The sequence below is a fragment of the Sander lucioperca genome, chromosome 15 (genome assembly GCF_008315115.2).
Source record: "Sander lucioperca isolate FBNREF2018 chromosome 15, SLUC_FBN_1.2, whole genome shotgun sequence".
Lineage (NCBI taxonomy): Eukaryota > Metazoa > Chordata > Actinopteri > Perciformes > Percidae > Sander > Sander lucioperca.
In genome coordinates this window covers 5,930,356-5,943,524 of record NC_050187.1, presented here as the reverse complement: position 1 = coordinate 5,943,524, position 13,169 = coordinate 5,930,356, and the positions used below count along the sequence as shown (strand labels likewise).

At 45.3% G+C, this 13,169-nt stretch overlaps 1 protein-coding gene and 1 long non-coding RNA gene across 2 annotated transcripts in view; both read left to right on the top strand.

Moving 5' to 3' along the window:
• Nucleotides 1–714: 714 nt before the first annotated feature.
• ppp2r5d (protein phosphatase 2, regulatory subunit B', delta) overlaps nucleotides 715–13,169 on the top strand; it is a 29,575-nt gene continuing 17,120 nt past the window's right edge. The window contains 3 exon segments of the mRNA XM_035992452.1: nucleotides 715–844; nucleotides 2,740–2,835; nucleotides 4,400–4,577. Of these exon segments, the coding sequence (XP_035848345.1) occupies nucleotides 818–844; nucleotides 2,740–2,835; nucleotides 4,400–4,577 (301 nt within the window). The 5' untranslated portion in view covers nucleotides 715–817.
• Nucleotides 3,271–3,780, top strand: LOC116064187. The gene is made up of 2 exons (XR_004895227.1): nucleotides 3,271–3,321; nucleotides 3,370–3,780. It is a non-coding gene; the product is annotated as an uncharacterized LOC116064187 (long non-coding RNA).

The following is a 13,169-nucleotide window of genomic DNA, read 5'->3' as shown; positions in this document are numbered from 1 at the left end:
CATGGAGTCTGGTGGGTTTGGTGATGGTGATTTCGGGGCTGTTTCATGCTAAACTAAAAGTATTTTTCTCTTTGTTTACACTGAGTTGGCCATTAAAACTCATTCTGAGTGACGTGTGTTGTGATTTTTCTGACATGAAATAATATAACTGCGTCACAAGGTGGCACCACTGTCTCAATCAGCAGCTCTGAGGAAAACAGGAAGTGACCCAACTGGTGCATTTAAAGTAATTATTATGAACAGCTGCAGAGTCACTGTAGATTAGAAACTGATGTTTTTAATTGTCAATATTTAAATGTATACCAGTGTCTTCATTAAAGACTTTAATGTGTTAAAATAAGGAGATTTAGATTAAAAGTTTATTGATTTATACATAGTTTGAGTGTTACATGAGGAAACATTATTAAAACTACACAGTCAACTTCAGTTAAAGTACTAGTACCACAGAGTATGTAGTGTGTGTGTGTGTGTGTGTGTGTGTGTGTGTGTGTGTGTGTGTGTGTGTGTGTGTGTGTGTATATATATATATATATATATTTTGTGAGCAGAATACAGCGGTTCCACCGCTGGTTGAAGGTGTTCTGTTGCTGGGAAGACTCAGGTCCTGCCTCATCTCTTAATTTTCACTCTCATCACTAAACTCACACGCAGCCAATCAGAAAAATCCCTCCGCGCGTTGCTAGGCAGGGTGTGCGTGTCAGCGGCCAATCGGATTGCCCGGGCCAGGAACGGGCTCAGGGAGCCGAGACAGACCGAGTGACAGCGTCTGATTCCCGGGGAAGAACATCACGAAGCCTCCCCTGACAACATAGTCAAGATGCCGAACAAAGCCAAGAAGGACAAGGTAAGAGCGCGGCTTCTCCACCGCGACACGAATCACTGTACAGTTTGATACAACATGGCGGCCTTGACGCTAAAGAAGACTTATATAAGATGAAGATATATTTTAATCGAGTAGCTAAGCTAATGTGCGAGGCCGCACTAGCAAAGGACGCTAACGTCAAGTTAACCGCTAGCCGCAGAGTCGCTAGCAGCATTTTAAATGTGTGTGTCAGTTGGTGTCAGTTGGTCCAGTCTCCAGTTAAATATGCACATTAAGGTGTTTAATGCGTTAGGTGCCAGTGATGTACAACCATATAGAGTAAGATCCTTTTTGTTTAACATGAAACAGCCCCGAAATCACCATAACCCAACCCACCAGACTCCATGTAAATAATCACTACTTTTATCATCGTAAAACACACTTCATTCAAAGTGGACAGAAACTAAATTAAACTATGAAAAACCGTCTTGGTTCATCTTTCCACTGTTCCAACAATCACCAGTCTGGTTTGGTTGAAATAAACCCTTAATTCACCCATTTACATGTGGAGATATGCTGGCTCTATACACGCTAAAAGTCCTGATTATTTACATGGAGTCTGGTGGGTTTGGTGATGGGGATTTCGTTAATAGTGCACATTAGTGAGACATTATTAACGTGCTGCTGGAGCGCGAGGAACCGCTGGCTGTTCCCTTAAATTATTAATTATTATAAAGCAGGCTCAGATATTAAAGTGTGACTCATTCATTGTTTTATATATTATTATTTTTTATTTTCTAAATCCTCACATACAATGCGTGACAAATACATATATATCATGTCTTTTTTTTTTTTTTAGACAAACTTTATTAAACAAAAAATATAAAACAAACAAAATACAGACATTAGCAATTGACAACTTTTTCCCTTTTTTTGTATTTCAGAGACTTAATCAGGGAGTAATAGTCACATAATAGTACCGTAAAGCATGGTTTATAATATATTGACCCAATGTGTGACTCATTCAGTGTATGTTTGTGTAACTCTAAAGGTCTTTATGGTGAAGAAAGAAAGAGAAAGAAAATACCCAAACTAGAGCTGCAAAGATGGATCAATCAGTGGCCAACTATTACATTAATCTCCAACTATTTATATAATCCATTAATCAGTTTGAGTTAGATATTTTATTAAACGTTGCTTCCATGTGTGTGTGTGTATGTTACTGTGTGTGTGTGTGTGTGTGTGTGTGTGTGTGTATGCGTGTGTGTGTCTGTGTATGCATGTGCGTGTGTTTCTGTGTGCCTGTCTGTGTGCGTGTGTGCATGTGCGCGTCTGTCTGTGTGTGTGTGTCTGTGTGCGTGTTTATCTGTGTGTGTGTGTGTGTGTCTGTCTTTGTGTGTGTGTGTGTGTGTGTGTGTGTGTGCGTACGTGTGTGTGTGTTTATCTGTGTATCTCTGTGTGTGTGTGTGTCTGTGTGTGTGTGCGTACATGCGTGCGTGCGTGCGTGTGTGTGTGTGTGTGTGTATCTGTGTGTGTGTGTGTCTGTGTGCGTGCGTGTGTGTGTGTGTGTTTATCTGTGTGTGTGTGTGTGTGTGTCTGTCTTTGTGTGTGTGTGTGTGTGTGTGTGTGTGCGTACGTGTGTGTGTGTTTATCTGTGTATCTCTGTGTGTGTGTGTGTCTGTGTGTGTGTGCGTACATGCGTGCGTGCGTGCGTGCGTGTGTGTGTGTGTGTATCTGTGTGTGTGTGTGTGTGTGTGTGCGTCTGTGTGTGTGTGTTTATCTGTGTATCTCTGTGTGTGTGTGTGTGTGTGTCTGTGTGTGTGTGCGTACATGCGTGCGTGCGTGCGTGCGTGTGTGTGTGTGTGTATCTGTGTGTGTGTGTGTGTGTGTGTGTGTGTGTGTGTGTGCGTCTGTGTCTGTATTTGTTGTGTGAACAGGAAACCACCAAGAGTGCTAAAAGCAGTAAGAACAGCCCCTCCGGTGGCGGTGGAGCTGGCGTGGGGAAAGATGCTGCTGCAGAGAACTCAGACGAGGTGATTGTTGAAATATAAAACACACATTAACCTGAGTTTCCTCTCCGTTTGGGGGAGACTACGGCAGGGGGGGAGTAGGCCTCCTTCCTCATTATGTTACGTTACATTTTGTGTCTCTTTAGCCTCTTTCTGACCAAGTAGTTAGAGGAACGTAGTTATAGGAACAGTCCACTTCTAAACAGTTAGACTAACTACTCTCCCCCAAAACTGGTTTTTCCATTTGCATTCACACTGGCCAAGTGGCCATAGGAACGGACCTTTTGTTATTATAACACAGCCATCTAACCCCCACTATGTGTAAAAGGGAAGAGAGCCTGCCCTGAAGTAGGAGCTGAAAGACTTACAGGAACTGTGGCCAGAGGAACTTAATAATCCCCAAATTGGTCCAGTCAGAACACGAGAAAAAAAGGGTTCTAGGAACGGTATGTTCTAGGAGCAGTATGTCCTAGGAACGGTATGTCCTAGGAACGGTATGTTTTAGGAACGGTAGGTCCTAGGAACGGTAGGTCCTAGGAACGGTATGTTCTAGGAAAGGTATGTCGTAGGAACGGTATGGTCTAGGAACGGTATGTTTTAGGAACGGTATGTTCTAAGAACGATATGTCCTAGGAACGGTATGTTTTAGGAACGGTAGGTCCTAGGAAAGGTATGGTCTAGGAACGGTATGTCTTAGGAATAGTATGTTCTAGGAACGGTACATCCTAGGAACGGTATGTCCTAGGAACATTATGTCCTAGGAACATTATGTCCTAGGAACGGTATGTCCTAGGAACGGTATGTTCTAGGAACGGTATGTCCTAGGAACGGTAGGTCCTAGGAACGGTATGTTCTAGGAAAGGTATGTCGTAGGAACGGTATGGTCTAGGAACGGTATGTTTTAGGAACGGTATGTTCTAAGAACGATATGTCCTAGGAACGGTATGTTTTAGGAACGGTATGTACTAGGAATGGTATGTACTAGGAACATTATGGTCTAGGAACGGTATGTACTAGGAATGGTATCAGTGTTTCCCACACATAGACTGTGTGTTGTTGCATGAAATGTGGTTTGTGTTTAGCCTACATCATCAGTTTCTATGATGTGAAATAAGAGGCTAAACCAGCCTGGTGGCCAAGCTGCAGCCAGATGCTCCCCAGCAGTCAGCGCCCCCTGCTGGTCATAAGGTGCCTCTGCACCCCTTTAGTTTCAGACCCCCCCACCAGCCTTTGGGCCACGCCTCCTCATTTACATTGACATGTGTCAAGTCCAAATCAAAAGCCAATGTTAAATGTAAATTAAAAAGCCAAATATTAAATCCAAATTAAAAGCCAAATGGAAAATAAAAAAAATAAAAAAAAATTATATTTTTAATTTGATCTCGCTTCGTTTTCTCTTTGGACTTTAAATTTCAATTATGAATAAATATTTCCTCCATACTTTAGAGCTAACTGCTGACTGCTCTAATTCACATTAAACTCAACATTACCGTTGATGGTGTGTGTGTGTGTGTGTGTGTGTGTGTGTGTCTCTGTCTATGTGTGTGTGTGTGTGTGTGTGTGTGTGTGTGTGTGTGTGTGTGTGTAGTCCCAGCAGCAGCAGAGCAGCAGTAATAAGGGCTAGCAACAGCACCCCCCCCCCCACCAGCTCAACAAGATCAAGTACTCTGGCGGTCCTCAGCTGGTGAAGAAGGAGCGCCGCCAGAGCTCCTCTCGCTTCAGCCTCACCAAGAACAGAGAGCTGCAGAAGCTGCCCGCCCTCAAAGGTAACCACGCCAACCACAACATCCCATCAGGAGTACGCTTGGCTGTTAGGGGTGTGCAAAAAAAATCAATTCTTATTCAAATCGCCATTCAAGCTCTCAAAATCGATTCATAGAATTCCAAGAATGGATTTTTTTTATTGCATGTCTACTGTAATCACATGATAGATAGATAGACAGGTACACATAGATACTGACTCTACTCCGTAGGTACACATAGATACTGACTCTACTCCGTAGGTACACATAGATACTGACTCTACTCCGTAAGTACACATAGATACTGACTCTACTCCGTAGGTACACATAGATACTGACTCTACTCCGTAGGTACACATAGATACTGACTCTACTCCGTAGGTACGTAGATACCGACTCTACTCCGTAGGTATGTAGATACCGACTCTACTCCGTAGGTACACATAGATACTGACTCTACTCTGTAGGTACACATAGATACTGACTCTACTCCATAGGTACGTAGATACCGACTCTACTCCGTAGGTACGTAGATACCGACTCTACTCCGTAGGTATGTAGATACCGACTCTACTCCGTAGGTACATGTAGATACTGACTCTACTCCGTAGGTATGTAGATACCGACTCTACTCCGTAGGTACACATAGATACCGACTCTACTCCGTAGGTACACATAGATACTGACTCTACTCCGTAGGTACGTAGATACTGATTCTACTCCGTAGGTATGTAGATACCGACTCTACTCCGTAGGTACACATAGATACCGACTCTACTCCGTAGGTACACGTAGATACTGACTCTACTCCGTAGGTACACGTAGATACTGACTCTACTCCGTAGGTATGTAGATACCTACTCTACTCCGTAGGTACACGTAGATACCGACTCTACTCCGTAGGTACGTAGATACCGACTCTACTCCGTAGGTATGTAGATACCGACTCTACTCCGTAGGTACATGTAGATACTGACTCTACTCCGTAGGTATGTAGATACCGACTCTACTCCGTAGGTACACATAGATACCGACTCTACTCCGTAGGTACACATAGATACTGACTCTACTCCGTAGGTACGTAGATACTGATTCTACTCCGTAGGTATGTAGATACCGACTCTACTCCGTAGGTACACATAGATACCGACTCTACTCCGTAGGTACACGTAGATACTGACTCTACTCCGTAGGTATGTAGATACCTACTCTACTCCGTAGGTACACGTAGATACTGACTCTACTCCGTAGGTACACGTAGATACTGACTCTACTCCGTAGGTATGTAGATACCTACTCTACTCCGTAGGTACACGTAGATACTGACTCTACTCCGTAGGTATGTAGATACCGACTCTACTCCGTAGGTACACATAGATACCGACTCTACTCCGTAGGTACACGTAAATACTGACTCTACTCCGTAGGTACACATAGATACTGACTCTACTCCGTAGGTACGTAGATACCGACTCTACTCCGTAGGTACACATAGATACTGACTCTACTCCGTAGGTACGTAGATACCGACTCTACTCCGTAGGTACACATAGATACCGACTCTACTGTGTAGGTACACATAGATAGTGACTCTACTCCGTAGGTACACGTAGATACTGACTCTACTCCGTAGGTACACGTAGATGCTGACTCTACTCCGTAGGTACACGTAGATACCGACTCTACTCCGTAGGTACGTAGATACCAACTCTACTCCGTAGGTACACGTAGATGCTGACTCTACTCCGTAGGTACGTAGATACTGACTCTACTCCGTAGGTACACATAGATACCGACTCTACTCCGTAGGTACACGTAGATACTGACTCTACTCCGTAGGTATGTAGATACCTACTCTACTCCGTAGGTACACATAGATACCGACTCTACTCCGTAGGTACACGTAGATACTGACTCTACTCCGTAGGTATGTAGATACCTACTCTACTCCGTAGGTACACATAGATACTGACTCTACTCCGTAGGTACACATAGATACCGACTCTACTCCGTAGGTACACGTAGATACTGACTCTACTCCGTAGGTACACATAGATACTGACTCTACTCCGTAGGTACACATAGATACTGACTCTACTCCGTAGGTACGCAGATACCGACTCTACTCCGTAGGTACACGTAGATACTGACTCTACTCCGTAGATACGTAGATACCGACTCTACTCCGTAGGTACGCAGATACCGACTCTACTCCGTAGGTACACGTAGATACTGACTCTACTCCGTAGGTACGTAGATACCGACTCTACTCCGTAGGTACACATAGATACCGACTCTACTTTGTAGGTACACATAGATACTGACTCTACTCCGTAGGTACACGTAAATACTGACTCTACTCCGTAGGTACACGTAGATGCTGACTCTACTCCGTAGGTACACGTAGATACTGACTCTACTCCGTAGGTACGTAGATACCGACTCTACTCCGTAGGTACACGTAGATGCTGACTCTACTCCGTAGGTATGTAGATACTGACTCTACTCCGTAGGTACACATAGATACTGACTCTACTCCCTAGGTACGTAGATACTGACTCTACTCCGTAGGTACACATAGATACTGACTCTACTCCCTAGGTACGTAGATACCGACTCTACTCCGTAGGTACACATAGATACTGACTCTACTCCGTAGGTACACGTAGATACTGACTCTACTCCGTAGGTACGTAGATACTGATTCTACTCCGTAGGTACACATAGATACTGACTCTACTCCGTAGGTACACATAGATACTGACTCTACTCCATAGGTACACATAGATACTGACTCTACTCCGTAGGTACGTAGATGCTGATTCTACTCTGTAGGTACGTAGATGCTGACTCTACTCCGTAGGTATGTAGATATCTACTCTACTCCGTAGGTACGTAGATGCTGATTCTACTCCGTAGGTACGTAGATGCTGATTCTACTCCGTAGGTACGTAGATGCTGACTCTACTCCGTAGGTATGTAGATATCTACTCTACTCCGTAGGTACACGTAGATACTGACTCTACTCCGTAGGTACGTAGATGCTGACTCTACTCCGTAGCTATGTAGATACCGACTCTACTCCATAGGTACACATAGATACCGACTCTACTCCGTAGGTACATGTAGATACTGACTCTACTCCATAGGTGCACATAGATACTGACTCTACTCCGTAGGTACACATAGATACTGACTCTACTCCGTAGGTACGCAGATACCGACTCTACTCCGTAGGTACACGTAGATACTGACTCTACTCCGTAGGTACACGTAGATACTGACTCTACTCCGTAGGTACGTAGATACCGACTCTACTCCGTAGGTACACGTAGATCCTGACTCTACTCCGTAGGTACGTAGATACTGACTCTACTCCGTAGGTACACATAGATGCTGACTCTACTCCGTAGGTACGTAGATGCTGATTCTACTCCGTAGGTACACATAGATGCTGACTCTACTCCGTAGGTACACATAGATGCTGACTCTACTCCGTAGGTACGTAGATGCTGATTCTACTCCGTAGGAACACATAGATACTGACTCTACTCCGTAGGTACACATAGATACTGACTCTACTCTGTAGGTACGTAGATGCTGATTCTACTCCGTAGGTACGTAGATGCTGACTCTACTCCGTAGGTACACATAGATGCTGACTCTACTCCGTAGGTACACATAGATGCTGACTCTACTCCGTAGGTACACATAGATACTGACTCTACTCCGTAGGTACACGTAGATGCTGACTCAGTATTTTAGTTGGGGGGTTAAAACACCATCGAGCCAGCACAGCGGTCTTAGCAGACAGAGAGGGCGACTCAGCAGTCCGTTAATGTGTTGCTCTCTCTAATATAACCAATATCAGCCGCTCTGTTTAGGCTACAGAACGTGCATGCAGGCTGAAATTCAACCGTGCAGTTTTGTCGGGATTAAGCTACAAGCAGAAGGAGACTCCGCTAGCTGCTAGGCTAATGTGCAACGTTAAACACACAGAATATGGTCCATGCACATAGCAGAGCTTGCAAACTGACTTTTTTGTCAACAACGCGAACGTTGTCAATATAACTCACTGGAAATCCAAAATACTTCCACTCTTTCACACACTTCAGTGAAAGAGGAGGGGGCTCAAGTTCTCAAACTCAGTTTCCCAGAGGGCCACACTGGAAAAAGAGAATTACACCAAGGGCCAGACATGGAGAGATTATTGATGTGCTTTTGTCACTTTTTTAAATACATTTTGGTCGCTTTTTTCCTCATTTTTATTGTTTTTGTTCCAACCTTTTTGGGGCTTTCTCAGACATTTGTCACCTTTTTGTAAATTTGTTGCTTTTTGTCACATTTTTGTTGACATGAAGCCCTACAAAAGTCACCAAAAGATTTCCTGAGCCATCAGAGAATTTAGCAAATCAAGAAATACTGTTTTAACATCAACCTGCTTCACAGCCTGAATATGAAAACTCTTCTGGATGAATTTCTGAGTCTCAGAGTCGCCAAATCTGACATATTCTGCTCTGAATGTCAGGTAACTGCAGTTTAAAAAACACGTTCCTGTGTTTTGGTTTGGCGCACCACGCGGCGGGCCAAAATGTATTGTGAACAGTGTTGGTCATCTTACTTTAAAAAAGTAATTAGTTACAGTTAGGGATATCCAGACCCGATCACGTGGTTTCAGACTCGATCGGAATCGGACGTTACCTCCTGATCAGGACTGGGATATATATGTATATATATTCTCATTATTTTTTAACACATCTATAGTTATGCGGTGGCCAGAGTTAGACCCTTTTGACTCCACACAGAAACAGCAACGCGTGCAGCATGACATCACTTTGTTGCAGAGACGCTATTGGTTAAATGCCGGCAAAGTAGAACACGGAAGCAGCTTGAAGCGGAGAGCGCGAGTATGTCTGCGGTCTGGAGGGATTATAAAGGTGATGACAACAACATTGCCGTAGCAAACTGTGAGATATGTAACAGAAGTGCTCTGTTTGTTAACAGAGTTGTTGAATGTTAAAATAAGGTGAATTAAATAAAAAATAAGGAACATCCTGGATCTGTTTTTTCTCTTCTTTATTCTTTTTTTATATATTATAGAAGCGTCGGATCAGGACTCGGTATCGGTAGATACTCAAAATCAAATGACTCGGACTCGAGGGCAAAAAAACCTGATCGGGACATCCCTAATTACAGTTACAAATTACTTCTCCCAAAAAGTAATTGAGTTAGTAACTCAGTTACCACATTGTAAAAGTAATTAGTTACTCAGCAAAGTAACTGTGACGCTATCACGCTCTATAACATCTTTAACGTCAAAAATGTTTATATTAACTGATTGAAGAATAAAAACACTATATACAGAAAAATGGAGCGTAGCTTGTTTTAACAGAGAGGCTCCGTCTCCTTGGCTGGAGCTCACGCTAGCTGCATTTGGGTTAGCAGCAGCAACAAGTGTGGTGTTAGCATGTGTTGATGTGAGGGGCTTCATAAGATTGGAGTTGCTTGAGGCAGACATGGATAAAGTCTTTTTTCCTGGGCATAGCGTGCCTGTTACATAAACATTCAGCCTTTAATTTCAAAGAGCGAGAAGTAGTGCCGGTACTTCCAGTTGGAGAACGCTACCTTTGAATTTCCCTGGCTCGTCGCCATTGTTGCTGTCTTGTGTTTAGTGATAGTCAGAGCGTGCAGTGAGACAGCGTGCAGTGAGACAGCGTGCAGTGAGACAGCGTGAGCAGGGCATCCGCCCACCCAGCCAATCATCACCCCCCCCCCGCTCTCTCCAGGCAGCTGATGTGGAGCCAAAGCCTGACCGTTATACTTAAACGCCGTTACTCCCAACACTGATTGTGAACCTAAATTGATATACGGGCCGGATCTAAATCTGCAAGGGGCCGGATTTGGCCCACAGGCCTTGAGTTTGACACATTCATATTAGATTTAGGGAGTTTTCACACATGAAAGTCTGAACCAAGGTTCATGTTTTTGTTACATTGTTACATTTGATCCGGTAAGTTTTGGTTTCACACTGCAGTTATAGAAGCACACTAAAGATCTCTACGTGACAAAACTACGTCCTGCCGTCATCACATACGTGAGCGACGCAGCCAGATACCTAGAACTGATTGGTTTGTAGACGGGCTTCCGAGTCCTCTCGTATCCTCTCTTTGTGTCAGAGTTTTTTTTTCCTCTCCTACTGACTGCTGCTCTCTCCTACTGACTGCTGCTCTCTCCTACTGACTGCTACTCTCTCCTACTGACTGCTACTCTCTCCTACTGACTGCTGCTCTCTCCTACTGACTGCTGCTCTCTCCTACTGACTGCTGCTCTCTCCTACTGACTGCTGCTCTCTCCTACTGACTGCTGCTCTCTCCTACTGACTGCTGCTCTCTCCTACTGACTGCTGCTCTCTCCTACTGACTGCTACTCTCTCCTACTGACTGCTACTCTCTCCTACTGACTGCTGCTCTCTCCTACTGACTGCTACTCTCTCCTACTGACTGCTGCTCTCCTCTACTGACTGCTGCTCTCTCCTACTGACTGCTACTCTCTCCTACTGACTGCTGCTCTCCTCTACTGACTGCTGCTCTCTCCTACTGACTGCTGCTCTCTCCTACTGACTGCTACTCTCTCCTACTGACTGCTACTCTCTCCTACTGACTGCTGCTCTCCTCTACTGACTGCTGCTCTCTCCTACTGACTGCTGCTCTCCTCTACTGACTGCTGCTCTCCCCTACTGACTGCTGCTCTCTCCTACTGACTGCTGCTCTCCTCTACTGACTGCTGCTCTCTCCTACTGACTGCTGCTCTCTCCTACTGACTGCTGCTCTCCCCTACTGACTGCTGCTCTCTCCTACTGACTGCTGCTCTCCCCTACTGACTGCTGGTCTCCCCTACTGACTGTTGCTCTCTCCTACTGACTGTTGCTCTCTCCTACTGACTGCTGCTCTCTCCTACTGACTGCTGCTCTCTCCTACTGACTGCTGCTCTCCCCTACTGACTGCTGCTCTCCCCTACTGACTGCTGGTCTCCCCTACTGACTGTTGCTCTCTCCTACTGACTGTTGCTCTCTCCTACTGACTGTTGCTCTCTCCTACTGACTGCTGCTCTCTCCTACTGACTGCTACTCTCTCCTACTGACTGCTACTCTCTCCTACTGACTGCTGCTCTCCCCTACTGACTGCTGGTCTCTCCTACTGACTGCTGCTCTCTCCTACTGACTGCTGCTCTCTCCTACTGACTGTTGCTCTCTCCTACTGACTGCTGCTCTCTCCTACTGACTGCTGCTCTCCCCTACTGACTGCTGCTCTCTCCTACTGACTGCTGCTCTCCCCTACTGACTGCTGGTCTCCCCTACTGACTGTTGCTCTCTCCTACTGACTGCTGCTCTCCTCTACTGACTGTTGCTCTCCCCTACTGACTGCTGCTCTCCTCTACTGACTGTTGCTCTCTCCTACTGACTGTTGCTCTCTCCTACTGACTGTTGCTCTCTCCTACTGACTGTTGCTCTCCTCTACTGACTGTTGCTCTCCCCTACTGACTGCTGCTCTCCTCTACTGACTGTTGCTCTCTCCTACTGACTGTTGCTCTCCCCTACTGACTGCTGCTCTCCTCTACTGACTGTTGCTCTCTCCTACTGACTGTTGCTCTCTCCTACTGACTGTTGCTCTCCTCTACTGACTGTTGCTCTCCTCTACTGACTGTTGCTCTCCCCTACTGACTGCTGCTCTCCCCTACTGACTGTTGCTCTCTCCTACTGACTGTTGCTCTCCCCTACTGACTGCTGCTCTCCTCTACTGACTGTTGCTCTCTCCTACTGACTGTTGCTCTCTCCTACTGACTGTTGCTCTCTCCTACTGACTGTTGCTCTCTCCTACTGACTGTTGCTCTCCTCTACTGACTGTTGCTCTCTCCTACTGACTGCTGCTCTCTCCTACTGACTGTTGCTCTCTCCTACTGACTGCTGCTCTCCTCTACTGACTGTTGCTCTCTCCTACTGACTGTTGCTCTGTCCTACTGACTGTTGCTCTCTCCTACTGACTGTTGCTCTGTCCTACTGACTGCTGCTCTCCTGACTGCTGCTGTTGAGAAGCGAGACACGGAAACTTTCTTTCTGGAGAATTTATTCAGAGACAAACGGAAACCTACACTGTACATTTACTACCACTTAACAAATAAACTGCTGATGTGTTCTCTGCTCTGATAGCCGACAGCTGTCTGCTCTGAACGAATTCACCGTCACTCTCTCATGTATTCTACACACTAAGCACCAAGCTATTCCTTAAAGGATCTTCCCCGGTCTTGTAACACAAGGAGAGCCTGCCAGAGCTTCTTGTATTTGGTCCGAAAGTCCGAACCATCCAAAAAATGCTTTCACACTGTAAACGAACCGGACCATGGTTCAGTTTGGTCCGGACCGAGACCACCTCTTTTTATCTTTGTGTGTTTGTGTGTGTGTCTGTGTATATTTTGGACTTTTCAGTTTGATCCAAACCAAAGTTACAGGCGTGAAACCTCCCCCTGACCACGGTCCGGATCAAACTGAAAAGTCTGAAAGTCCGGACCAGATGAGGTATGTGTGAAAACGCCCTTAAGCCTGGTTCACACGGGACGATT